Source organism: Lagopus muta, chromosome 1 (genome assembly GCF_023343835.1).
Source record: "Lagopus muta isolate bLagMut1 chromosome 1, bLagMut1 primary, whole genome shotgun sequence".
In the NCBI taxonomy this organism is placed as follows: Eukaryota; Metazoa; Chordata; class Aves; order Galliformes; family Phasianidae; genus Lagopus; species Lagopus muta.
In genome coordinates, this window is record NC_064433.1 from 88,339,986 (window position 1) to 88,365,534 (window position 25,549).

Consider the following 25,549-nt stretch of genomic DNA (forward strand, 5'->3'; position numbering starts at 1 on the left):
AGTATAATAAGCAAAAAGACAAGTATAAATAAACTTCTGTGGAAATATTATATTAAACTAGGGTACCACATGTTTGGAAAGAGGTATAAATTATTAGAATTTTTTTGTAATGAATTGTTAGCCTCTGTTTGTTTTTTTGCATACATCTAATTTGCTGCCAAGTATAAAGTGTATTTTATGAATATGTAACATGCACATTTAAACAGTATTTTGTGTTTTCTGATTTACCAGTACAAGCAGCTCTATCTTGTGGCTCTTGGAGGATTGTTTTTTTCTGAGCACCTTCATCTATCTTTAGTTATTTTTGCTAAGTACTCGTAATTTAAGTTGTTAGTAAGCATCTTCATTATCCTTCACTTTTGGCAGGTCTGAAAACGACTTCTGGGCTCATCTGTCACTAAGTGTAGTACAGATGTAGGGAGTGATGCTGCTGCCATGTGGAACGTGGAAGCTCTGGACACAAACAGAGCAACTCAGCATATTCTCTTGTTGATTTTGATCAAACCACCTGGGGTATATTTCTTCTGTGCATAACATCTTAAATACAGATCATTAACTCCTGCCAAGGAATCAAATTTCATGAGTAAGTAACAAAAAGCCTATATAGCAAGTCACAGAAGCTTGATTACCATATAATATCAAAGAATCAAGTGCTAGACGTCACCAAAAGAAACAGAAGCATTAACCACTGACTTCAGTTGTCTCTGTCCTTAACGATGTTTTTGTTTCCAATTTGCTGCAAAAATCTGTGGAACTACTTGAATTGTGAAACACAGATGATGATTCTTTCTGAAGGGAGGGAAATGGTGGATTCTTTTGCATATGTGTGTGATTAAGCTCTGCAGTAGACCATAATGCACTGAAAAAGTCTATAAAGCATATTAAACTGGTTTCCTATCAAGCAAGCACTCTTAGCCTCTGAATAGTGAGCTGCGCTAATGTAACTTTTTATACATCAATTTTTATCCTGTCTTGTATTCCAGTTGTTCTGCACCTTCTGTTGTTTGGCTTTGTAGTACATGCAGCAGCCTTTTTTTCTTTCTCGGTTGAGTTCCATGGTATGAAGTGTACCATACAGCTTCAGTGTAGGCAGTTTATTTTCTCTTGCACAAACACTGAGTACAAAAACATCCTAGCTGGACAGGCCTGAGAGGAACTGCCTCCTGCTGCTTCTTTCTTATGTTAATTTTGATTACATGCTTTCCCTTGGACATGCTTACTCGATGGAACAAAATGATTTACGGTACACTGCTTTTCATATCAAGTAAAAATATGCCATAGAGAAGAAACTTTCAACTAGTGATGTTCACAGCTGCTCTCATGTTTTTAGTGCTCTAGTTGTACTGCAGTACATGGTTAAAGCATTTTCTGAAGAAGTGCAAGAGCAGAAGGAAAACTGCCTTGGGGAATACTAATTCATTGAATTAGTCATTGAATGTGAAATTCATTGTTAAGTATTACTCAGTTGTCCTGTTAGAAAGAGGTCTGCCTTACACTTCAGAATTATTTATTAAATAAAAAAAAAAAGTAAACAATTATGTTAAAGCTTTATGACCTCATAGGTCAGTTCACCCAGTTTAGATTGACTTCGTTGCTGCAGGATCTCATCTCTCTTTGGTATGTATTTATAGAATCATAGAATTGCTCAGGTTGGGAAAGCCCATAGAGATCACCAAGTCCAACCACAACCTAACCATACTACCCTAACAACCCTCTGCTAAATGATATCCCTGAGCACCACATCCAAAACGTTTTTGAACACATGCAGGGATGGTGACTCAGCCGCTTCCCTGGGTTATGTTATTCTTACGACAAAGAAAGGCCATAAATAGACCAGGTCTGCAGAATACTTCTCTGTCCTTGCATTTCTCCACAGATGCCCTGGGCTTGCACAGAGTTAGCATCATCTGTGCATCTCTAGAAACCGCAGCGTCAGCACATAGGTGTATACATAGGGAGCATCTTCAGCAAACCTCCAGAAGAGTTTCCTTGTGAAAGGATGTGCTCAAAGTTCTACAACTTTGGAAACTTTCCATTTTTTTTTTTTTTATTTTATTTTTTATTTTTATTTTGTAACCTGGTTGTGAAATACTTGCTGTTGCATTGTGGTGACTGGGGGAATGGAGCCTGGATTTGCCAGTTATTCTAATTGCTGGATTGCTTTATCTCATGGGAGTTGATCAGCATACTTTTGACAGACAGTATTTGGGGATGGCTGAAATCACCAGACTCTTTCTATGGAGTGAGTTGACAAACACCAAATCTAACAAAGGTCAAGGGTTGCTTTGTGGGAGAGCAAGGTGTACTTTTGTCTTTGTGTTCCAGTTAGAAGGCATTGAAGGCTGCGGGTCTAGACACAGGTAGTGAAGAAATTAACATCAGCTTTACTGTTGCTGGCGGCTGTTCACAGATTTTGAAACTTGTAATATTGTGATTATCTGTATTATTTGAAGCATAAGATGAGCCATGGCATTTACAGGCATTAAATCTTAATTTGAAGTCTTCAAGCTCCCTCTCCATTCGCTAAAAAGAATTCTATTTTAGCTCCATCTTCCATTCAGTCGGTAGAATTCTATTTTAGTTCTAAGTTCCAATCTTGGGTTACCAAGGAAAAATAAATGAGACAAAATCTATTGGAAACTGTAAGTGGAATGTTCTAATGGTAATACCTTTGCTGCTGAAAGTCTGATCCTTTCTTCCATGTCATGATTCTGACCATCAGTCTGTTGTATGCATTTATCCAAGAAAAGAAACTTGAATTCTCCTTTGCTTTGAAACCATATGTGCTTGCCATTGCACTTGCAGTTTTGGTGAGCTAAACAGGTAATCCTTCTTACTTCCTATTCACTGCAAAGAGTCTATTTTCAGTCCTCTGGTCACTGGAATAACTATTTGAATTTCCTGTATTCTTTCAGCACTGTTTGTGGAGAGTGAGTGTCAGAACCAGCTGTAGTGATTCTCATTGCTGCTGCACCTTCTGCACTTAGCTCAGTGGAGTCCTTTGGTCACATTATCTTACCCAGACACTGTGCCCACCTGATGATATTCCATCACCCTCTGTGCTTCAGCATCTGCTGCTCCACAGAACAGTGCTACATTCTATAAAGCAGTTTCCTGTCTCTGACTATGGCTATGTTGAGATACCATTTTACCTGCTTCCAGGTAGACTGTTTTCAAGGAGTTGTCATTATTTTTGTTGTTTGTTCATTGAAGCTTGTGAAGCTTATGTTACTGAGAGTTTGGGCTTCTTTTGTTTTTGCTGATGACACATTAAATAGCTCAGGCCTGGAAACACGTTCCTGTACAAACTCAATGAAAATATACCTGATAATTAATTTCTCAATTTCAGTCATTACAGTTAGCTTTAATTTCTTTACTGAGTCGTGTTGCTTTAGAATCAGTTTAGCTCCCTGATCAATTAGTGTGCAGTCACTAAGCACACTGTATTGCAGAGCTCTTAGTACATTGTATCATCACCATCTCTTTTCAAGCCAAACTCGTTCCATTGTTTTTTCTGTGGCTTGATGACATAATAGCAGGCTTACAATTTGATTGCCGTGCTTTGAAAATATTGGTATGAGCCTGGTGTTCTTCCAATCTTCTGCAGCTTTCCTGGGTTTCAAAGCCTTATTAAAAATTGATATTGAAGGACAAGATGGCTTTTCAGCTTTCTTGGCGTGGAATGATCCCTCGAGAACACGTTGCAGAGCCAACATCTGTGAACGGGGAGACCTTTGCTCTTCAGCTCAAGAGAGTTAAATTACCCACTGCTGCCCCCAAGTCAGAAAGAAGGCCAGAGGCTTGTGCAAGGAGGCATGACCTTAGTGAAATCCCATTGCTAGTAAGCACACAGCACCCTGATGTGACCAGAAACAAATGAGCAGTCTTGGGAGCTCTGTTTTAAACAGAAGAATAAAAAAGATCTGATAGTACAAAATGTAGGTTTTTTGTTTGTTTGTTTTTATTTTTGGGTTTTTTTTTTTTGTGGGACTGGCCAAAGAGTGGAAGGCCCTTAACCATCCTGTGCTGTATTTTACTGTTGCAGCTGCAGTTTGCTCCTACTCCAGTCTTCAGGCTTGGTTTGCACTCTTGGTCCTGCACATTTGCTTTGCATCTAACAGCGTGTTCTCAGGAATGGAAAGTGTTCAAGTGATGGCCTTGTCACGTAACAGGCTCTGAGTTATGTAATCCAATATTTCATGGGGTTTTAAAACTACCAGGGCATAGAAGAGAAAGCACTAAATGAAATGCTCGTGGAAGACAACAGTAAATCAGGTCATCTATTAAATTTTTCATCTCGAGTTTTTTCAAGCCCAGGAGCATCCTGAGCAGTATAAATCTGAGAATTTGTGGTTTTAAAATAAGGAAATAATGGATGAGGAGGCCATTATGAGACAGGTAAACAAGCAGCTGTACATTTTTCTCCTTATTTTATTTTTTTTCCAAGGCTGTAGAAGGAGTTTTTCTGGTAATGCTGACTGTGAATCCTTCTTGGGTTTGTCAGCCTCCTTTCATTTCCAGCTGATCGCAATTCATTTGCCAAATGGGAGCTGTTTCTTAGCAGGGCTGATGCAACTCAGACTGGAGTGCAGTGATTTTGTTTAACAAGGAATAAACCTGTGCAAATGACATCTGAAGAAGAATCTCTTCTCTTTCCTCTCTTCCCTTTTCCTCCTACCACTGCAGTGGTACAATCAAAATTAAACCTCCGTACGTACATGGGCGTAGCTCCCTTGCTATTGCTGGAGGCATGCTGACTCACACCCACAGAAAGCACAACCTCTGTGCTTTACAGTATAGTTACTAATTTTCAGTGATCCTCCCTTATTTTTAGTGGCTCAAGTTATTTTCTTGGGATGATATCTGGTAGCCTAATACATAGCACAGATAGGGTGATGGTAACACTCTGCTGCCTGCTTTCTCTTCCTTGGCTTTCCATCTTATTTTCCCTGTACTGTAACTTTTTTGAGCACTTGGGCAGGCTGGAGGAGAAATTACTTCTCATGCTGTAAACCTGCTAGCATCATGCTGCAGAACAGGGAGAAAAAAGGTTCTGCTTCTGCTTCATGTTTAAAAATAAATGAAATGCGTAGTAATTTGTGTTACCTTTGTGTAACAGGGCATATGATGAAGCCCTTCTGTTTACATTGCTAACTATCGTGAGCTGGGATGCTTGCTGTAGTTTGGGGTGATGCAGACTGGGTGGAATAAAGCTGAGTCTGTGGGGTGAACCACACAGGGCTGAGAAAACACGCCTGAGAGCAGTCTGCAGATGGGCGAGATAAACAGATCCCCCAGCTGCAACGGAGGAGGCAGGCCTCTTTAATGGCTCTTAGCAACGCCCCTGCTCTGACCCTCCTCATATGTGAGGAAAATCAAATCAATACACTGTTCTTCAAACCACGATGCTGCAGCGGCAGCAGGGCATTGTGGCAGCCTCTGTCTCTTAAATCCATTGACGCTTTTCAGGTTGCTGATCTGGATATCCATCCCTGCATCTCTGCTGAAGAAGAACCCGACTGCATCTCAAAAGGATTCCTGGAGCTCCCATGTATAACCTTCTTCTTACTGGCAAGCGTTAGGTAGGCAATTTTAAAGCGTTTCTGGATTTGCAGGCAGCTTGTAACATCGATCTGAGAACTCTATTATATTCTCTGCAATCACAGCAGAAGCCGCTCTCTGAAACCTACTCTGCTTTAAATCTTCATTTTCACCTTCTGTTTTTGTTGTTGGGGTAAGGGAGGGTATTTCTGTTTTCCTTCTTTTCTTCTTTTTTAAAAAGCAAGAAATGTTGTGGCTGATGTATGCTTTTGGAAAATGATATTCCCCTGCTGATCCCTCCCCTGCTCTGCAGAACAGCTATAAGCAGTGCCATACAGTGACTTTCAGTGTTGATGAACATCTGCTCAACTGCCTAATGTATAGGGCAGGCTGCTCTGTCCTTTATTCTCTAATTTTCCGGTGTCTACCTAACAGCTGCGCACCAAGACCTTCCCTGCTAACCGAGTTCTGCTTTGGTTCCAGAAATGGCTAACAGAGGACCAAGCTATGGCTTAAGCCGAGAAGTTCAGGAAAAGATTGAACAGAAATATGACCCGGAATTAGAGTCTAGGCTGGCGAACTGGATTATCGTGCAGTGTGAGGAACAGATCGAACCCCCTCCTCCTGGAAGGCAGCATTTCCAGACCTGGCTGATGGATGGAACGGTGAGCTATCTGTTTAACTCTCTACTTGAGTATCTTTGTGCATGCAGTGAATTAGTATATATTACTATGTGTCCTTGATTTCTGTCTCCATCCGGCGAAATTGGTCAGAGCTCATGGCCAGTGCAGTAAGAGGTGTCCTAGCATCTGACTGATTTCCTTTTGCTTGTGAATCCTAATCTCAGAAAATAATTATTCTGCTGGAGTACTGGGATTAGTATAGTGCTTATGATTCTTATGAGTCATGCACATTATATATGGGTATGACTCATTCCTTCAGTGCCTTTCTTCATGCAGTTAAATGAGATCTGCTTTTAAAACTAGATGTATAATTTTCTCTTTAAGAAATAGTATTTACAGAAAAACGAAAAAGGTGAACAGGTGTTGAAGAAGTGTTTTCTTCTTGTGAATCATTCTGTAGCTATAACAATTGTATCCTTTTGGTTTATTGAACAACAGGCAGATGCTGCTGTTTGCACAGAGCCGCAGAAATACGCTAATCATTGAATCTCTGCCAAAGTGACTTCAACAATATTTCAATTGACATTGCTTATTTTTTTGGCTCGAGCATGTGGTTTCTTCTCTGTCAGTTGTTACATAACTTACCAGTGATTGCTTTGCTGCTTCTAGCAGATGAGGATTTATTCGGTCGGGCTATTGCCATTGGTTAATGAAAGCTCTAATACCTTTCTAATATACTTTGACTATCATCAATCTCTTGTTTGTTCCTGATAGAAGAAATTACATCCCTAACAGAAACTGTCTAGATTGAAAGCATTTTACAGCATCATTTCATGTGCAGAAATTTCTCCTAGTTTGGTGACTGCTTTCTCATTTTGTTTCTGTGTTTCTCTCTCAGCTGTTATGCAAGTTAATAAACAGTTTACATCCAAAGGGAAATGAACCCATTGCAAAGATCTCTGAATCAAAAATGGCTTTCAAGCAGATGGAACAAATTTCTCAGTTCTTAAAAGCTGCTGAAATCTACGGAGTAAGAACAACAGATATTTTCCAGACAGTGGATTTATGGGAAGGTAAAAATAATAAACTGGAAGTCAGCTTGCAGTCTTCATTTTACTCGGCTTTGATGTGTTGTAATAGTGCATTTTGTCTAAGGCATATTCTCTAATGTAATTATCTTTTGTTTCTGTTTGCCTTATCTCATTACCATGTTCTTCCCATGGTGCATTATCTCCTCTGAGGGATTTATATTACCCTGAGGGCATAATGGAGTTTTTCCAAGCTTATGTGTTATCCAAAAGCTCATCATTTTGACAGAAATCCATAGACCTAATGAAACAACTGCTCTCTATGCTAATTATTTCCAAGTAAAATAGCTTCTAAGAGCAAATAGGGGAAACCCTTATTTTGTGATGACGAGCTTTTATTACAGTTTTCAAATTATAAGCAAAGCTTAAATTAGAGCCATAAAGTGCATTCCCAGGAGCATACATGCCTCTATAGAGCAGATGAGGGCTCCTTTATGATTAGAGAGAGCAGAGCTCACTGCTAATGTGTTAGCTGAGTATCTCTCTGCAACAATACAGTCTTGCCAGAAAAGTCACTATGGCAACAGCAAAAATCTGAGTGCCCTGTATATTCACCTGGAGGTGAATACACTCCTTCCCGGACATGAAGTGAACATTGTGCGTTGTAGCTGCCAAAGAGTTGAGTCATTTGAGTGTTTGCATGGCTGCTTTTGCCACCTCTGTGGTGATGCGCTCTTCCTGGTGCTCTTGTGAAATGCACTGTGTATCTTGCATCTCTCAGGACAAAATGCAGGGACTCAAAGCAAAGACAGTGCCAGGGTAGTGAAAGGCAGGTGTGCAGAAAACTGGAAGGGTCAAAAATCTGTTGTGAAAATGAAACGGTGGAAGGAGAGCGATCTATTGAGAAAGCCAATCAGTATCATTTGTGTAGGAACACAGGTGGAGTGAAAACACTGAGATCTGTTTTCACAGGCTGTTGGGATATGTGGAAGAGATCTCTTCTTTCAAGGACAGCTTCAGGCATGAAACACAGGGGAGCTCTTTGCAGATAGGTTAGAATGGGAGGACGTACTGACAGACTGCATTACTAGGCTCTCAGGGTACTGGACAGATCTCGCCTTCGGATGCAAGAGCTGGGTTGTTTCTTCCAGGTCATTTTTTCATATTTTTTCCAATCTACCTTTAAATATTTTAAATGAAAGGGTTTTTACTTCCCTGGAGTAACACCCTCTTCCTCAGCCTAGCAGGCTGTTGAAAGGGAAGCTTCATCTATACTAGAAGGGATGATATTAGTTCATTTCAGGTGCTTTTGGTTGCAGGCTTCTGCATTTCATAACACTTTTGCATAATGCAAATAAAAGAAGTCAATCCTTACAATGAAAAGGACTTGGTTTTAAAGGTAGAGCTCCTAATTGTGGTGGCAATCTCTTCATTTTCTTTCTTTCACTCATCTCCATTCCTCAGCAGATGTAAGGGGAAAAACTTCCAGATCACAGAGTGTCAAAACACAACTTTCAGCCCAGGGGAGAGATGTACAGGACTTTTCTCCATGGTCATTTTAGGCCTTCTCAAAACTGATCTTTGTCTTTTCCCCATTCTCTTTCCATCCCTCATGCTGGTCATTAGAGTGCTGAAGTGAAGCAGCACTTGCAGGAGTAATCATGTGAGGGCTTCTTGCCTAACCGTAGCTCTGATCTCCAGCATCACTATTGTTTTGAGTCTGAAACATCAGAAATTTGACATATGGGCTAGGCAGAAAGGACAGAATCTTTCATAATTACATAACTTCTACACTTCAGAAAATACTTCCAGGCCACAATGTGTTTAGAGAGGCAGCAAGCATCAACGTATGTTTACGTGGAAAGAAAATTATGTGTGGGTGATAAAAGAGTTTGACTGTCTCTGATTATTTTCCAAGAGCTTTTTTTGCTTTGAGATTCTTAGTAATGATTGAAGAAAATGTTTTAGTACGCAATCTGCTGTAGGTTGTTTCAAACTCACTCAGTCCATCTGGTGTATTTCTCAACGGCGTCACCTCTCCTTTGGTCCTTCTTAAAAGAAGAGAAAAGTGAGCAGCCTTTCCTAGTCCATGCCCAAGAGAGCGTGTTTGCTGTTTTACAGATAGCTCCCTGCCATATTTCCAGAGAGGTAAGAGGCAGATGTAACTCTGTTTATAGCCCAGCTTGCACAAAGAAGTGTCTCGGGAATATGGTTCAGAGCAGTTCTCCTCTGTGGGTCTCAGCCCTTCCTTCTGGCCACACTTCCCCAGAGAGAAAGGGAGAGATGTGACTGAGCCCCCCGCCTCCTCTAATATGCCATGCCAAGATTCTCTACAGGGCTTACTGCAAAGGATGAGAGGGTAGATGCCACAAGATGAAGCACATCTGGGGTTTTCCCTGACTGAGTGGCCAATGCATGTGCAGGAGCACTGGGCCCCGCTTGCAGTTGCCCTGCAGCCTCTCCCCTCGCCACTGAGAAGGGAAGCAGAGCTGAGTGCAGAGCATAGGAGGGGCTGCCAGATGGTTCCACCGGGCCCAGCGGGATATATTGTGCTACCCGTCTTTTGTTTCTTTTCTTTTTCTATCTGTGTGTACGTGCTTGCTGTCGTTATTCAGCTCATTCACTTTTAAATCCTTTTTCCACATCTCTCCTCATCCCTGTTTGTTACCACGATGGGCATCCCAAGGAGGTTATTTGTGGCATCTGTTGAGGCATATGGTACATCTGCTGCTGTGGGGAGCTCCGAGCATCCCGCCCCACGCTGCTCCCTGTGTACGTGCCTGTGCAAGAGGCCGACCCTCAGCTGCCCTCCCTCAAGCAGGGACCATCTGACACAGTCTGGTTAACAAACACGGGCACGGGAGGATCCCGGATGGCTGACAATTTGTTTTCTGTACAAATGGTCCCCTGCAGAGAAGATTCCTGTAAACTGTAATGGCCTATGTGCCAGTCACAGCTGGAAGCCGCAAGTCATTTTCAGCTTTAGGGTGTCATCTTCACCTTAGCCAGTGCCTTATGCAGTGAGGTCTGTGTGAACCAGAGCCCCAAGCTTCATCCACCTGTAATCAGGGTGATGCTTATACACTATGTGCTAAGCTCCTTTCCTGTGCACTCCTACTGGTCTACAGTGCTTTTCATTAACACTATTCCATGGGAGGCATTTCTGGAGTCTGCTGTCATAGTCATATCTTGAGCATCACATGATTTTGTGAGGAACTTATTTCCCCATATGAAGAACTTTTGTTCAAAATTAGTTCCTTTAACTAGAAAGGTGATTTCAGGAAAAAGGAAGAATTGGAACAGAAGGAATGCGTGGGGAAGATTTCCAGGGCTTAGGATGCCTTGTGTTGGAGGACACCTCAAAGATCATCTAGTTCTGACCCCCTGCTGCGGGCAGCATTGCCAGCTGCTAAATCAGATTGCTCAGAGCCCTGTCCACCCTTGCCTTGAACACCTATTTCCATTTTCATTTCAGAAGAAAAAAAAAGGTATATGAAACAAAATTTCCAAAAACTTAATCAGCTCACACCATTGCAAAGATATGTGGCAGCTCCTAGTGAAGTACTTGCTAGAGAGTTTTCTAAATGTCATTGTGTTTGAGTTGGGTAATCAGATAGAATTTGCTTGTTTCTATTTGCTTGCCTAATGTTCTCTGCTTTTTTCACACCTAGTAGCCAAGTGCAGGGGAAGAAACAAAAAAAAAAAAAAGGAGTATCCTTCATTTTTTCAAAAACAAAACAAAAACACACACAAAAAACCCTCACTTGTTTCTTTTTTAATTAAGTGGAGAAATAAACAGAAGATGTTGATACAAAAGGAAAATTTACTTCCTACCTTAATTTTGGAAGGAAAGATCAGAGGAGTGGGTACTGTTTTTTAAAATAAAAACAAATACTGACAACAGGAATAGCAACATCTTTTGGAAATGAGCCTTATATTTCAAGGTGCCATCTTGGAAAATTGGTGAATTCTCAAGCAGATGGAAAGCATACATCTAGGCAAGTAATTGACAAGTCCATCACCTCACAGTATAGATGGGAAATTATCCCCTGAGAAGCTTTTTCTCTCTGTTGTTTACGGAAGAACATTAACAAGTAGTGAAGACCAGGTATAGTAACTTTATTTGGCTAAAGGGGAGATGAGCACTGGCATTTTGAAATGAGGAATCAAGCGTGGTAAGGTAAAGAGGGAAACTGTAGAAAAATAATGTAAGTTAGGACTGGATGACAGCAACTGAAGAGCATCGACTTCTGACAGCCTGTGAAGGGAAGCCAGTAGGAAGGATTTGGGAAGTGATTTGATGGGTAATTTGGGAAAGGGTGGTGCAAGTTAATCTGCACGAGTCCTTTCCAGGACTGCCAGGTACTCTGTCAGCATGAGGACTGTCTGCAACTGCCAGTGCTTACATGATGGGATCAGTTTGCAGGTGAAGCAAAGAGGCCCAGCACAGTTATTTGTCACATTGCTCTCCTTCAGCCATGTTTTACTGAGCACATTATCATTCTTTTTACGCCAAAGTGTTCTCTTAGCACAAAATTTAGAATGGCTTAAAATAGCAAGGGTGAATGCATTAAAATAGCTTTGAAACTTGAAAATTCCCAAATAGTTGAATTTTGCTTTAACACCGTTCCTTTGATAATCTTTTTCATAATCTCTTGCATGTCAGCACTTCAATTTGAGCAACTCTAAAATAGCACTTATAATGCTTCTAGTGTACTTTTTCAGAGTAGCCAAGGGAAGCAGTTAATGCATTGGATGAAGGCATTGATCAATGTGCCAAGCTATTTGTTATGTGAGTATTTCTTATATTGGTTTTGCTGTTTGCCTTTCCAGGGAAGGACATGGCAGCAGTGCAGAGAACCTTAATGGCTCTAGGCAGTTTGGCAGTCACCAAGGATGATGGATGCTACAAAGGGGATCCATCCTGGTTTCACAGGTAATGTCCAAGGCACAGTTTCCCAGAGCTGACTTTCATGGAAAGCTGGTATTATTGTCTGTTCTTGGCCTTCGAAGAAATTTACTGGGGAAGGAAAGGAAGAATCTTTGCAAAATGTCCTTGTAGTGAAGAGATTTCCTTTTTGGAGTCTAGACAAGGGGATCAAATATCCAACCAGGCAGCAGCACTTTCTGCCCTTCACTGGTTCCCAGCATATCAGCATCATTTGGCCTCTGCCTAACTACATCTTGTCAGCCAGAAGTTACACCAGGGCTGCTGAGAAGGAGCCCTGTAGGAGGGATGCAGTGCGTCCATGCTGCTGCCTTTTCTCAGGTAGTCCTCTTCCTCACATCTCTCCTGCCCTGGAGCTGGAAAAGTGCTATTGGTGCCAGGACTGAGCAGCACCTCACCCACGGCTGCAGCTCTGAGTTCCACCTGCAGGCACCCCTTTCTATTGAGCTGCCCTGCTTTGGACATATGGAGATCCTACTGGATTTCTTTCTTAGCCTTTTTTTTTTTTTTCTTGTGGAGTACCACTTATCTGCAGAGAATTCTCTGTCTTGGAAAAGATGTTTATTTGCTCTACCGCCCCGTTTGCCTTGGTTAGGGAGGCTGAGAAGAAGGGCAGAAAAAAAGGAAATCCTTCTACAGTAATGCCTCTTGCTCACAGACACTGTGTTGAAATGAGGTTCCTCTACCCAAAAGTACTTCTTATGCTAAAACAGCTGAGGCATGTTAAAGAAAAGAGTGCTGCCTGCTGGTCATTGGTTTCCCTGAAATTTCTGATGATTAGTTGAGGATCAGCAAGCAAACTTTTCTTAAAGTTTGAAGTGGTTTAACAGAGGCTAAAGGAGACCTGAAGTTTAGGTGAGCAAGTGTCAACTCCTATACATTCTTCATGTGGCATTCATTTAAATTTACTTCATACAGACCACAAAGAGATTTTTACTTCCTGAATATAATAGGTTTTTAAATTCAAATCCAGTTACATGCTTTAATTTAAACCAGACATGAATTCACCATGACCCAGACAGGCTTATTTGTTTTATGTAACTATAACAAACTATAACAAATGGAAACAAATGAAAAATTAATTTTCATATCTGCTCTTAATTGTGGATGGAATAGTTTTCATTGGCGTACCTGAAGATCATCTCCCTCCTTCTTGACTGTCTGGGCTACATTGCCAGCCTGCGTCTGCTGCAGTCCCTGAAAGACTGTTTCATAGCTGCTGCCTTCAGGAAAACTGTTATTTCTATAAGGAGATAACATATGGCAGACTGGGAACTGCTTTCTGAGTAGCTTAACCACCCGTTCAGGCAGATCGAGTCCTCTCCCCATCACCCATCATTATTCATGAGTCAGAGCATTCAGACTGATTCTTAATCACCTTAAGATAAACTGAAAGATGTCAAGATTAAAAGGAACAAGAGTATCCACATAGGGATCAGCAGTGATCAATACATCCCCACATATGGGCAAAGCTGCTTAGCTTTCCATATTCTGTGTCTTGCATGCCTGCTCCCATCGGGCCTGCCTGCTATTTCACTGCGTGTCCTGGTGAGGCTCATGGATCCACTGCTGTTTGTTATCTGTGAGTCGGAAGCCTCTGGCTCTGGTGCAAAGTTGGCATGAAAAGTTAATAAGTCTGCACAGTGGCAGAGAAAGTGTTGTTGAGTGATAGCAAACAGGTCAAAGACAACTTGCAGCAGTGTGAGATGCTCCCACCTCCTTTTCTACAGCCTTTGTTATGCCTGCTTCCACCAGCCTAAAAGCAAATCACAAGTACCTGCTGTTATCTATAAGACTATCATATTCTAAGGGCAGCATTTATGATTGTAAAAATAACACCACGTGATCCAAACGATACAAGTAATCAACTTTTATTAGCATATCCTTGGTCTCTTTTTTAATTTTTTCTGTGCAGTTCTTATTTTTCTTTCCTAGTCATACTTACATATCAACTTCTTCCTCTGGATTCACTCCACAGCACAGCTGAAAAGTCCAAGGGGAAAAAAAGGTAGATCGTGTTTCTGGGATTTTAATTAAAATAGAGACAGTCGCAGTGAACCTGAGATTCAATTATGTAATAGGAGTAGTTCCAAAAACATCCTCTCTCAGAGATACTGGCAGTGCTTTGCTGCCCGCGTAAGGGTTCTGCAAAAGAAATTTTGCAGCAGTGAGATAGAATTGCTGTATGAGGTGCCCAAAACTCTGTGTGCCTGCCTCCAAAATGGCAGTTGGAAAAGTTGCAAAGATTAGTGCGGTGGTAAGGTACAAGATACAAGAGTGAAATGGCAAAAGGGATAAAGAGGGAGAGAACGCTCCCCTCATCTCCAGAGATCTAGGCTTACAGGGAAAACTCCACAAGGAAGGGATCTCCAACCAGAGATCCTTCCCCTCTGGCAGTCAGCTCTTAAATGAGGTCTAAGAGAGGTGCAGCCAGGCTCCACCCCTTCTGGTCACACAGCTGAATTGCCTTCACCTGTGCTCCCAGGGCTGACCTGGTCCTTTCCCCAGATGATCAGTCAGGTTCAGGCCGTGACTCAACAGTTCCCATACACATGCTTTCTGGGAAGAGCCTGTGGTAGGGTGCTATAAGCCCTCGTACTCATCTGCACATTGGCGTGGGATCCATTCTTGAGAGATCTGAAGTGCTCTTCTGGACCTGAGCTCAGCCACTGCACAGGATCAGATCCTCACAGAGGATTGTGTTGGTGACTTTCAGTCACAGCAGGCACCCAATCTAACATTCCCATCTTGTGATGGAGTGAGGAGAAAAGGGAATTGTAATGTGTTGTCATATTGCTAGATAACCTGATCTCAGGACAAACAGACACAGATGGCAGAGAGGTTGTACCTGGATGGGAGCTGGCTGAAAGCCTCCCTCCCTTTGAGACTGTAGGTTCTTGCCATTTATTTGGCAGTAACAGATTGATCCTTCTCCCTTGTAAGTGACTTGTTTTCCCCACCTTGTGTAAATGAAAGATTAATCAAGTACAAACTTTTGTGCTTCTTTTTTTTCCCCAGTGCTATTTTCAGGGAAAAGAGGCTCTTTTTAAGGTCCAACAAAGATTCATTGATCTGGATGGCTTTTGAGACTGCTAATGCCAAGCAAAAATAGTCAGCATGTTTTGGCAGAAGATAAAGGACTGTCATACAGTTAAGACACAGGTGCAAAGGCCAAAGTCTATTGCTTTAGAGAAGAGAGATCTGGAAATGGCAACAGGGCAATTGTTCTGCCCTGCAGGCAACCATCATCCACACTTGTGAAAATGAGCAAGCCACTTTGCTGTCTCTTTGTTTCTCTGGGTACATTGCACTCACACTGACTCCACTGAGTTGAATGTATACCATTGCTGTAGACAGATATCAATTTGTACTACAGAACAGATAAGTATCTTAGTGATCAGCTCCTGTAGACTACGGCTTCTGAGAGCTATAGGACAAAATACAAACTCTATACACAGAGCTACATAAATATTTTACCTATCATAGTTGCTGGGCAAGCTATGATCCTGAAGGTTGTGAGTAGGTGGTACAGTGAAAGACTGAAGTGGTGTGGGTTTGAAGAGAGCACTTCTAACTGCAGGAAAGCCATTAGCCCAGCCAGTATTGTCCATCCAGGAGGATGGTGCAAATTAAATACTGCAGTACAAGGGAGGAGCTGTTAACATGAGCCAATTTCAGATTGCTGTTCACAATCATCTGGACATATGCAGAATGTCTGTGTTGTTTTTTTGTATGCACCTGTACAGGAAAGCACAGCAGAATCGACGGGGGTTTTCAGAAGAGCAGCTTCGTCAGGGACAGAACGTAATAGGCCTTCAGATGGGCAGCAACAAAGGAGCCTCACAGTCGGGTATGACGGGCTATGGGATGCCAAGGCAGATTATCTAAAAGCACCTCTGTCTGTAGAGAAAACACTCCTGCAGCATGGTCTGTTCAGCAACAACAGAAAAAGAAAAAAAAAATTAAAATAAGCTCATTAGTTCTCTTTCTGCCTGTTTTTAATAGTTAGTGCTCTGAGGTGTGGGGTATTTTTTTGTTTGGTTTGTTTTATTTGCAGCTACAGGAGTTCATCTAGGAACTTGGGTTTTCGTGGTGTTGTGTGTCAGTTCACAGCACATGCGCACTGCTGCCTCCTACTTTTCACTTCTGAACTATGCAAAGACAATTATTCTGTTTTAATTTATTTGCAAAGTGTTATCTTCCATATTTGTCTCACATTTCTCTTATATCTCAACCAGTAATCTCGTTCCTCAATTCAGTGATGACATTGTTTGATCTAAGAATAAAGACATTTAAACACATATTGGCCTCATTTTTTTGAAGGAAAGAACAGCAATTTGAACCTCTTATAGCATGGTACAATGCTGAGGAATGACATGTTTTGATGCCTCAGTCTTTCTTGCCTCCAACTCCATCCCAGCCAAAGTTGGTAAAACCAACAGTGAGTCTTCATGACAGCAATGCAATCCTCAGAGAGTTCTTCACTTTGAAAGGAAAATCTGTCAGAGGTGAAAACAGCTTTCACTTTGTGCTGATTGATGTTACATCAAACAAAACACTGCAAACTAAGCTGTGTTTTAAGCACTCAGAAGAAACAGAAGAGGTGTTCCAGAAAGCTCCAGACATTAATACCACTTGTTTGAATTCAAGGATTTTGTTATTCTCATCTCTGATGGAATGCAAACTGGACAAATAGTTGATTATGAGACAGTTTGCTGGAGAGCCAATAGAAGCACTGCTTGCTGGTGCAGTCATCTGGCCACAGGAGCTCACCAGAGTAGTTCACCTGACCCTTAGTGTAGATTGCACATCACACATACATTCAGGGGCCACGCTATTTTCTCAGCAAGTTTCTTTCCTATTAAGAATTCACTTGCAAATCCCAATCAATTTTTTTTTCCTCTCAGCAAGTAGGAAGGGAAATGGGATAACTTTGTGAGCTTTTAAAATTCATAACAGAATTCCAAAAAGGCCTGAAGACATAACATCTGGAAAGCTAATAACCTGTTGTGAGGGGCCTACACAGAAGTAGTGGTGACTTCTGTTTGCTGCATGCTGCCCTGTGTGTGTCTGAACCTAGTGACCCCCAGTGGCAGCTGGTTGCCCACTAACTAGCCCTGGAGCCAGTGGCTCACACAATGACACTGCTTCAAAAATTTCTACTGGTGTGTAAAGTGGGAGGGTGATTCTCCCATCCCAGATTAAGCTTCAGCCTACCTGTCAGGAATGTGAGAAAAATACCTACCCACTTAATTCAAGCTTTGGTGAAGCTTGATAAAGCACTGCAAAGCGTAACAAGTGAGAAATGATGTAAAGGTCACCACATGAGCTTAGGGCTGAGCTAATCTATGGCAGCTGCTGTTAAAAAGGTCCTGCCCCCATTTGTAGCTTCTCTTCAACAAACCAGGGCAATCTGGTTCTTCCACTCTGCTCTTGTCGAGCACTTTACTTTGGTGTTTGCTACCTGCTTAGAGCTATCTTCCTATTACTGAGGTGAAATAGCTCAGTACAGAGCAGGTGTTTGAAATGGTGTATTTAGGGCAAGATCTCAACCTGCAGCTGTAGTAGGTTAGCTTGGTGCAATTTATAACATACAACCTAACTTGCTCATAACATATAACCTAACTTGCACACTGGGCATATTATGCCTCCTTTTGTTAAGGCAACCTCATCTTGGAGAACACAAATATGAAAAGCAGCCACTTTCTCCTAACAGAGACTAGGAAGTTGCACTTAGTGCAAACAAAACAGCATGCATTCTTATCAGATAGGTGGGAGGAGCTAGAAGAACCTGCCATGTAGGCAAGAGTGGCTCTTAGCCTGCCCCACACCATTTGAAAGTATGCAGCCTGCAGAAGCCAGCTCTGAGCTGGATGATCTTTGTCTCTCCATTTGAAAGAGTACAGGAGCCTGGATGATTTTTCTGATCCTTGTGCTTTATTCTACATCTATGGTTGTTGCAATAAGGTAAGTTGCAGTGTAAGAAAGACCCTGCCTCTGAGAAATGTTCTTTCACCAAACCTACATTCCTTAGTTAAATGTGCTTTCATTAGGTTTGGCATTCTAATGGCTTCACTAGGTTACAGAAAACACTGTATGCTTGTGCAACAGCAATATGGTATGTTTAACATGCCCTGTATAGGCAACAACAGCCTGTGCTCCAGGGAAGAAAATCTGTATCCGGTGGTGTTTGCATAGTGTGGCAACAGCATTGGAAAGCCACAGCTGGAATGTCATCCTTGGAAGGTCTTCCCCAGCTCACAGAACCCTTTTTCATCACCTGAATGGCCCTATAGTAATCCCCTTAAGTTGCACCAGGGGAGATTTAGTTTGGATACTAGGAAAAATTTCTTCTTGGAAAGAGTGATGAGTCATTGGAACAGATTGCCTAGGGGGTCACTGTCTCTGGGGATGTTCAAGAAAAGGGTTGATGCAGCATTGGGCAGCATGGGTTAGGGGGCATGGTGGTGATGGGTTGACGGTTGACTAGATGATCTTTGAATTCTTTTCCAACGTTAATGATTCTATGATTCTAAAACCATCGAGCTGACCTATCTATTAATGCCTGGCAGGAGATGCTCCAAAGGTTAACTTTATCCTTTTGTGTTCACATATGATGATGCCAAAATGCAAGAATTATTATTGTTTAAATATTAACATGTTTTGACTTACTTACATCTTCCATTAAAATGTGCTTCTTAACAAGTTCAAAAACATCTTAAGCTGTAAATTAATACAGTACAAGGCTGGTTGAATAACAAAGGTGACAGGAAGGAAATATGTTTTTTCTTATACAAACAGTAAACTACTGTAAGCTTGCTTCTGTTGCATTAAAAGCACTTAGGTGGGTCTCCCACAAGCCTCATTAATCTCTATGACAATCTGATGTATCATTCCTGCTAAAAGGCTGAATATATATTAGAAATGTGTTAGTGTTGTCAGTGGTAGAGATGTACTCAACAAATGTCAAACATTGCACGTGCACTGGATATAATTATTCTTGTGTTCAACGGGGGCTGAAATGTGAGCAAAATGTGAATTTTGTTTCACGAAGGGAGAAAGTGCATGCACCTTGAGTAGACATGGTGTGGTGTGATGGTGTGCCTGCCATGTGGGTCTGTGTTTTCTGTAAACTGTGGGGCTGAACTGTATCTTGCTTCAGGTGTGGGCTCAGTTAAACGACACGTATGAGCTAAGGGAAGCCCTCTCCCACATTGCTATTGGCCCTTTTTGAAGCACAGCCATAGCTTGAGCAATGAACCTTGCTTAAAAGCAACACAAAATATTCATGTAAGCAAGTGCTTGTATATCAATGCCCAACAGCCGGCTGGGCCAGAAATACTGTTAGCATTGACACCCTGTGCTTCAGTTTGCTGTAGCAGTATAAATGTGAATGGTATGTATCTGCCTTCATGAAGGCTTTATGACCATGAGCTCATTACAGACAACTATTTAATCATTCCTTTTTAATGGTAAGGTGATCTCTTACATCCTTATGAAGGGATGTTCTATAGGCATCCACATACCTGAACATGGAATCTGAGTTCATCCCCATTTATAATGAGAGCTGAAAGAAAGTAAATAAAGTCAATGTTAGGTTCAGTCAGCTCAATTAAGCCAGAGCTTGAGGACTGCTAGGCTAACATAACATGACAAGTTTTAAATTAAAAGGAATGAGGGTACACATCATGAGGAGACCTCACTCTTCAGTAAATCTGCCTGTGGCATCACTTTGCAGCATGCCTCTGCTGAAGATGATCTGTTTCCCTGGCCGCTGAGGTCAAGACAAAGCTACATGGAAGGAAGGAAGGATAAAGGTTCAGTGCATCAGGATTTTGTTTCTGTGTTTGTAATCGATTGTATTTGGTTCTGCCTGCGTTATCTGAGAGTTGTTGCCTGTGTCTGTCTTGTGTGATAGCAAGGCTAACACTTAATAAGGATAGGCACAAGCAGGCCACTCAATTGGCCAAGAAGGCCAGTGGCATGCTAGCTTGTATCAGAAATAGTGCATCCAGCAGGAGCAGAGAGGTGATCATTACCCTGTATTCAATTCTGGTGAGGCTGCATCTCAAGTACTGCATTCAGTTTTGGGTCTATCACTACAAGAAAGACACTGGTGCTCTGAAGCGTGTCCAGAGAGGGACAACAAAGCTGTGAAGGGTCTGGAGCACAAGTATTAAGGAGAGCAGCTGAAGGAACTGGGATTTTTCAGTCTGGAGGAGGCTCAGGAGAGACCTCACTGCCCTCTACAACTGCCTGAAAGGAGGTTGTGGTGAGGTGGGGTTTGGACTCTTCTCCTATGTATAATGGTGATAGGATGAGAGGAGATCACACGAGGGGAGGTTCAGGTTAGATATTAGGAAAAATTTCTTTTTAGTGGTGAAGCATTGGCACAAGTTGCCCAGGTAGGTGGTGGAGTCACCGTCCCTGGAGGTGTTCAAAAATTCTGTGGATGTGGCACTGAGGAAAAACGTTAGTGGGGATGGGCTGATGGTTGGACTAGGTGTTCTTAGGTCTTCTTCAACCTTTATGATTCTATGATTCTTGGATTGGTGAAATGGCAATATATCCCAATAGAAATGAGCTTTACATGTGCTGAGAAGGCCAGCAAGCACCTTGCACTTAGCCTCCCCAGTGGCAACCTTGTTGTTTCCCAAGGCAGGGTGCAAGGGCCTAAGGTGAGCACAGGAAGTCCCCAAATACACAGGGAGGTGAACCAACAGTTATATTGGCATGTGTCTCTGGTACTCAGCGTGCTTTTGACAGGGAACCTGTGCTGTGCCATTCAGAGGGGCTTACTGCTCTGCAGGAGAGGCCTTGGACACAGGGAAAGCACAAGCTACTAGTGGGGAAGTGTGCACAGCAGCCACATCTCCTGCTATTTAAGCAGCTTAATCGCTTAAACTTCACAGAGATTGTTCCTCCCACCTGAATTCATAAATAAAAACACCACTGTTCAGTGAGTAAGCCTAAGCTATAGAAATTCAAGAGGTAAAACAGCAGAAGGATATTAACTGTTGCAATGTGGGAAAATCACAGCCTTGGATGGAAGGCAGTTTTTATCCTGCTGTGTTCATGTGATAGCAAAGTGCGTGATGCTGTGACATTCATGTGAAGATATAGCACTGTTCCTCAAATACAGAAACAAACACATCTGTTGTTTTATTGGATTTATTAAAGAAATTAGCGTGGTGACCTTTCTCCCTAATGAACTTTCTATTAAATGGCTCACTTCAGTAGACATGCTATTTGGTGAGTAAGTCCTGCACTGCCCTGCAGCCTGAAAGGTAGGGTAAGGCCTCACACCAGGTTGAGGAGTGCTGCTCAGCATCACAGAGCGATTCCTGCTCTGCCCTGGTTCATGGGGCTGGTTCACGCGGTGAGGGGAGACTGCATCCAAAAAGAGGAGGGCATGGCTGGCTGCAGACCATCAGATACAGGCTGCTGGGCATCTCCAAACCCCACTGTAAGAAAGGGAGCACTCTGTCGACTCATCAATAAAGATGGAAGACGGATGAGAGCTTTTGTGTGTGCGCCATCAGCTAAATATCTTGTTTATCTTATCTTTTATTATTAAGGCACAGAAGGAGAGAAGGAAAAACGTGTAGAGATTGTTTTCAGGGGTTGGTTTTACAGCAGCGTTGTGATGAGTCAACATTGCGTGCTCAGTGTCTTTGGATCAGCTCCCACGCATAGCATAGTGTAGGTAAAGGGCAACTCTGCCATTTGCAGTTCCTTCTGATAGATGTTGTTTCAACCCAGCTATTAAAGATATTAGAGTGCCTCAGCCACAGACGTACCTAACACCACAGGGCTGCTGTGCACCTGACTGGTCTTTGTAGGTTTGGCCCTTGGTAGAAGTGGGTAGTAGTACTTCCCCAGCATGCAGGTACTTTCAGCACCTAAAGGGAGCCTATAAACAGGAGGGCAGACAACTCTTTCAAAGGGTAGATAACAGGAGGACAAGGGGAAATGGATTTATGTTGAAGGAGGGAAGATTTAGGTTGGATGTCAGGCTGAAATTCTTTACTGTGAGAGTGGTGAGGTGCTGGAACAGGCTGCCCAGAGAGGCTGTGGATGCTCTGTCCCTGGAGGTGTTCTTGGCCAGGTTGGATGGGGCCCTGGGCAGCCTGGTCTAGTGTTAAATAAGGAGATCGGTGGCCCTGACTGCAGGGAGGGGATTGGAGATTCATGATCCTTGAGATTCCTTCCAACCCAGGCCATTCTGTGATTCTGTGAAAAGGGCCATGACAATACACGTCTGGCTGTAAAGTGCTTGAATGCCACAGCGTTATTTTTCTAGCTGAACAGAAAAGTTTTTGATGCAAGGAGAAAAATCAATACTTCAGGAAGAGGTTTGGAAGGCTTCAGTGGGATATTGAAGGAATTTGTGCTGGGAGTGATCGCCATCTCCCGATATCTTCTGAAGGGACCTTTTGCCCTCATCTGCCACAGCAGCTCAGATGAATCAAACAGTACGGCACCATTGTGGTGGGATTATTAAATCAAATAAGCTTTTCTTGAATCCCCTTTCCTCAGATGAGTGTTTGGGAAAGGAGGATGCGGCTGGGTGCCCAAGCAATCAGCTGGAGAAAGTTTTGCTGGTGAAAAGGCAGAGACTGAGCTGTAGCCAGGTAGATTTGGTTGTAAGATTACATGAAGGGCCTGCAGTGAAAGGTTTAGTTATTGCTTTAGGAAAGATAAATAAAATTCAGGCTGCTGCACATCACCTGGGGAGTATTCTACTGTCTTATTGTGGAAGGCTTTGCTCTGAGGCAACATCCCTTCAGCAGCTCAGCATGGGCAGAAGATGCTGGGAATGCAGAAAAGCAGCTATTAATCCTCCTTGGCTGCTCGCTAGTAAGTGCATCTTGTTGCTGGATGATGATGGAGTAGACATTAGCCAGGAGCAGCGTGGCGGTTGCTGAAAATGGAGCATGTGGGAGTGAGGCTGTGTGAAGGCATCTGTCCCCTGAGCATAGGCTAGTCCATGCAGTAGCTGCTGGGCCCTGGGGAAGGTTCATGACCAGCCTGTGTTGCTTGCCTCCACCAAGGCCATGGCAGGAAGCCTTAGGGGTGGATCTGAGGCTCCCAAATCCTGGAGGATATTTTTAAGGCCTTGATGTGTTCTCTATCTCTCATATAATAGGGATGTACTCTTTAGGATGTTTTTTTAGAATAATTAGAAAGTACTTCTGCTTGAGTCTCCAAAAGTGACTTGCTTAAATCAGTGTGGTTTTTTGGAAGTGCATTATGCAGCCTTGGAAGTCTTGCTTCCAAGACAAAAAAAACCAAAAAGTTACTTTCTTTTTCTGCTGTGCAATGTTCAGTTGTGTTCATCCTTCCCTTGGAAGTGTCATTACAGTGTGAGATGTTTTGTAAGGTGCCAAGTACAAAGAATGGAACATGCATAACATTTTTCATTTGTAAGTCAATTTATTGCCATACCCTGTCTCTGAATGAAGAGAATTATTATGTGAAGGTCATTGTTGTGGTATATTTCTGTGTTTTCTGTATACAAAGTCCTGTTAACAGTTGACTCAAAGTAAGTACAGAAAAAAAATGTAGTACATTTGTAGTGATTGATTATTTTCCTTTTAAAATCACTTCTCTCTGTCATTTTATATACTTGGTGTAGGATGAGCACCAAAGCCATAATTAATGCTTATAACAAGATTCACATGAATCTGTTTTATAAAATGACACCATGAATAACTAAACTGTTTTTTGTGCTGCTTGCTTTTTTGAAGCAGCATTGTAAAATAAAAGCAAGCCATACAACTGCAGTGTCACTGAAGCAAGCTGTGTATGTGAACTTCACTTTAGCAGAAAATGTTTTGTATTTAGAATCTCTGCCTCTGTGTAATCTGATGAATCCCTGAAGAACTACCCTTTGCTGTTGGTCTGTGAATTACACCCCACCAGAGTCAAAGACATCCAGGCAAATTAGATTATGAGATGGAGATAAATGGGCCCAGGAAGCATTTAATTGGTGGGGGGAGGGGGGAGAGGGTTGATATTCATGTCCTTCAGCTGAATACAAATGCTGTCTCCTATAAAAGTGAGAGGTATGTAAAGAAGTTTAAGTTCTGAATGTTGCCCACTTTCTTTCAGATGCTGTGTTCTACCTAGAGGTGATAGAAGGATGAATTCTTCCCTGGGATGAATCATAAACCTCAAGATTCATCTAGAATGACTCTTTAGTTTTTAAGAAAATTGGTTTCAGCAAATGTTAACCACTTCATAGCAATTTTGAAATAAAAGGAACAATTTAACCTCGTGTTTTCAGACAATCTTGCCAAAATTGTATTGTTCATTTAATCTGTCCTCAAGGTATAAAATGCATGATTAAGGCCAACTGGGAGTGGTGAGCATGCCTTAACCTTCAAGACTTTTTCTTGCGGTGCTATTTTTAGAGTATCAGAATCTGAAAATGGAAGATGGGGTAGCTGGATTTCTTTTGCTTGCTTGCAGTGCTGAGGTGAGTGGTGCACTCCAAACTATACACTGCGTGGATAGCAAAGCCTGGATAGAACTGCAGGGATTGTGATTCTTGTAAATGGGGAATGATGCATGCAGTGCCCAAAACAAGCAAAGAAACCCAAGGTATTTTTGATTTCTGGACTCCTTGTTTCAGGCCTGGAAAAGTGAGCAAGAATATGGTTTAATAGGAAACAAAAACCTAAAAGCAAATATTGTATACCTGCTCCTGAAATGCCTGTTTTATGGATGCAGTGGGTCATTAGGAAAAAAAATGCAAATTAGAAAGTAAATGAATTAGAAGAACAGACGGATTTGAAATAGCCTCTCCAGTGAGGAGGCTTGAAATAGCATATGAAATACAGGGAAAGATGGGCAGAGGTAAAGATGTTTCAAGGGAAATAGGGCCAGAGTGAAAGGAGGGGGGAATCAGCAGCTGTGTTACAAAAAGGAGCATCCCTTATTTTTGTGAGGAGAGAGTGAATGACTTTTTCAGACAGAAACATGAATCAGTCAGATTTAATGTCATCAACATCACTGCTGCTGTCATCACAGGTCACCAAGTGTCTTGAATTTTAGTTGTCTCTTTGGTCAGTGCTCATATATTTTCAGATATATCGATGATTTAAACCTATGAATAACAAGTGAAGGTGAAAAGTCTGCCATCTTGTCTGGGAATGAGGGAGAGTGGACCATTATGTGCATTAGTGGGGAGCAATTCATAGCAGAGACTGATAATGTACCTTGCTTGAAGAAAACTGGCACTTGTTTGTTTACTTAGCTGTCTAAAAATAAGACTGAAAGTACAGCAGGGTAGACGTGCTTTTTCCAGGAGCTCACCTCTGTGCAGGCAAAGCTGCTTCACTGGGTGAGCTGTTCCATGTCTGGTGGGAGCTACTGATCTGAAAAAAGGGAGGGCAGTGTTCTCA

General features: G+C 42.1%; 2 protein-coding genes across 6 annotated transcripts in view; both read left to right on the forward strand.

The window, feature by feature from the left end:
• Positions 1 to 3: 3 nt before the first annotated feature.
• On the forward strand, positions 4 to 16,441 carry TAGLN3 (transgelin 3). 3 transcript variants are annotated; one of them, XM_048960964.1, is made up of 6 exons: positions 4 to 583; positions 5,470 to 5,582; positions 6,025 to 6,206; positions 7,063 to 7,237; positions 12,026 to 12,128; positions 15,887 to 16,441. In XM_048960964.1, exons 3-6 carry the CDS (start codon positions 6,027 to 6,029, stop codon positions 16,026 to 16,028), a joined length of 600 nt encoding a protein of 199 aa, XP_048816921.1. In that variant the 5' UTR covers positions 4 to 583; positions 5,470 to 5,582; positions 6,025 to 6,026; the 3' UTR covers positions 16,029 to 16,441. The 3 variants fall into 3 exon arrangements, with proteins under 3 accessions (XP_048816921.1, XP_048816918.1, XP_048816929.1); XM_048960961.1 differs by lacking the exon at positions 4 to 583 and having other exon boundaries at positions 5,374 to 5,582; XM_048960972.1 differs by lacking the exons at positions 4 to 583; positions 5,470 to 5,582 and having other exon boundaries at positions 5,608 to 6,206.
• A 1,126-nt stretch (positions 16,442 to 17,567) lies between these two features.
• The window catches only part of TMPRSS7 (transmembrane serine protease 7), a 49,390-nt gene continuing 41,408 nt past the window's right edge, over positions 17,568 to 25,549 (forward strand). For 2 of the 3 annotated variants that reach the window (XM_048954687.1, XM_048954716.1), the window contains exon 1: positions 17,568 to 18,107. The gene's annotated coding sequence lies outside the window, so the exon portion shown is untranslated. The remainder of the gene's footprint in view (positions 18,108 to 25,549) is intronic. The other variant, XM_048954682.1, reaches the window with a different exon arrangement.

Excerpts from the sequence above, each read along its gene's own strand:
- TAGLN3 (XM_048960964.1), top strand. The coding sequence starts at position 6,027 with ATGGCTAACAGAGGACCAAGCTATGGCTTAAGCCGAGAAGTTCAGGAA. Across the intron at positions 6,207-7,062 it reads CCTGGCTGATGGATGGAACG|CTGTTATGCAAGTTAATAAA; the intron begins GTGAGCTATCTG and ends TTTCTCTCTCAG. Across the intron at positions 12,129-15,886 it reads GATCCATCCTGGTTTCACAG|GAAAGCACAGCAGAATCGAC; the intron begins GTAATGTCCAAG and ends GCACCTGTACAG.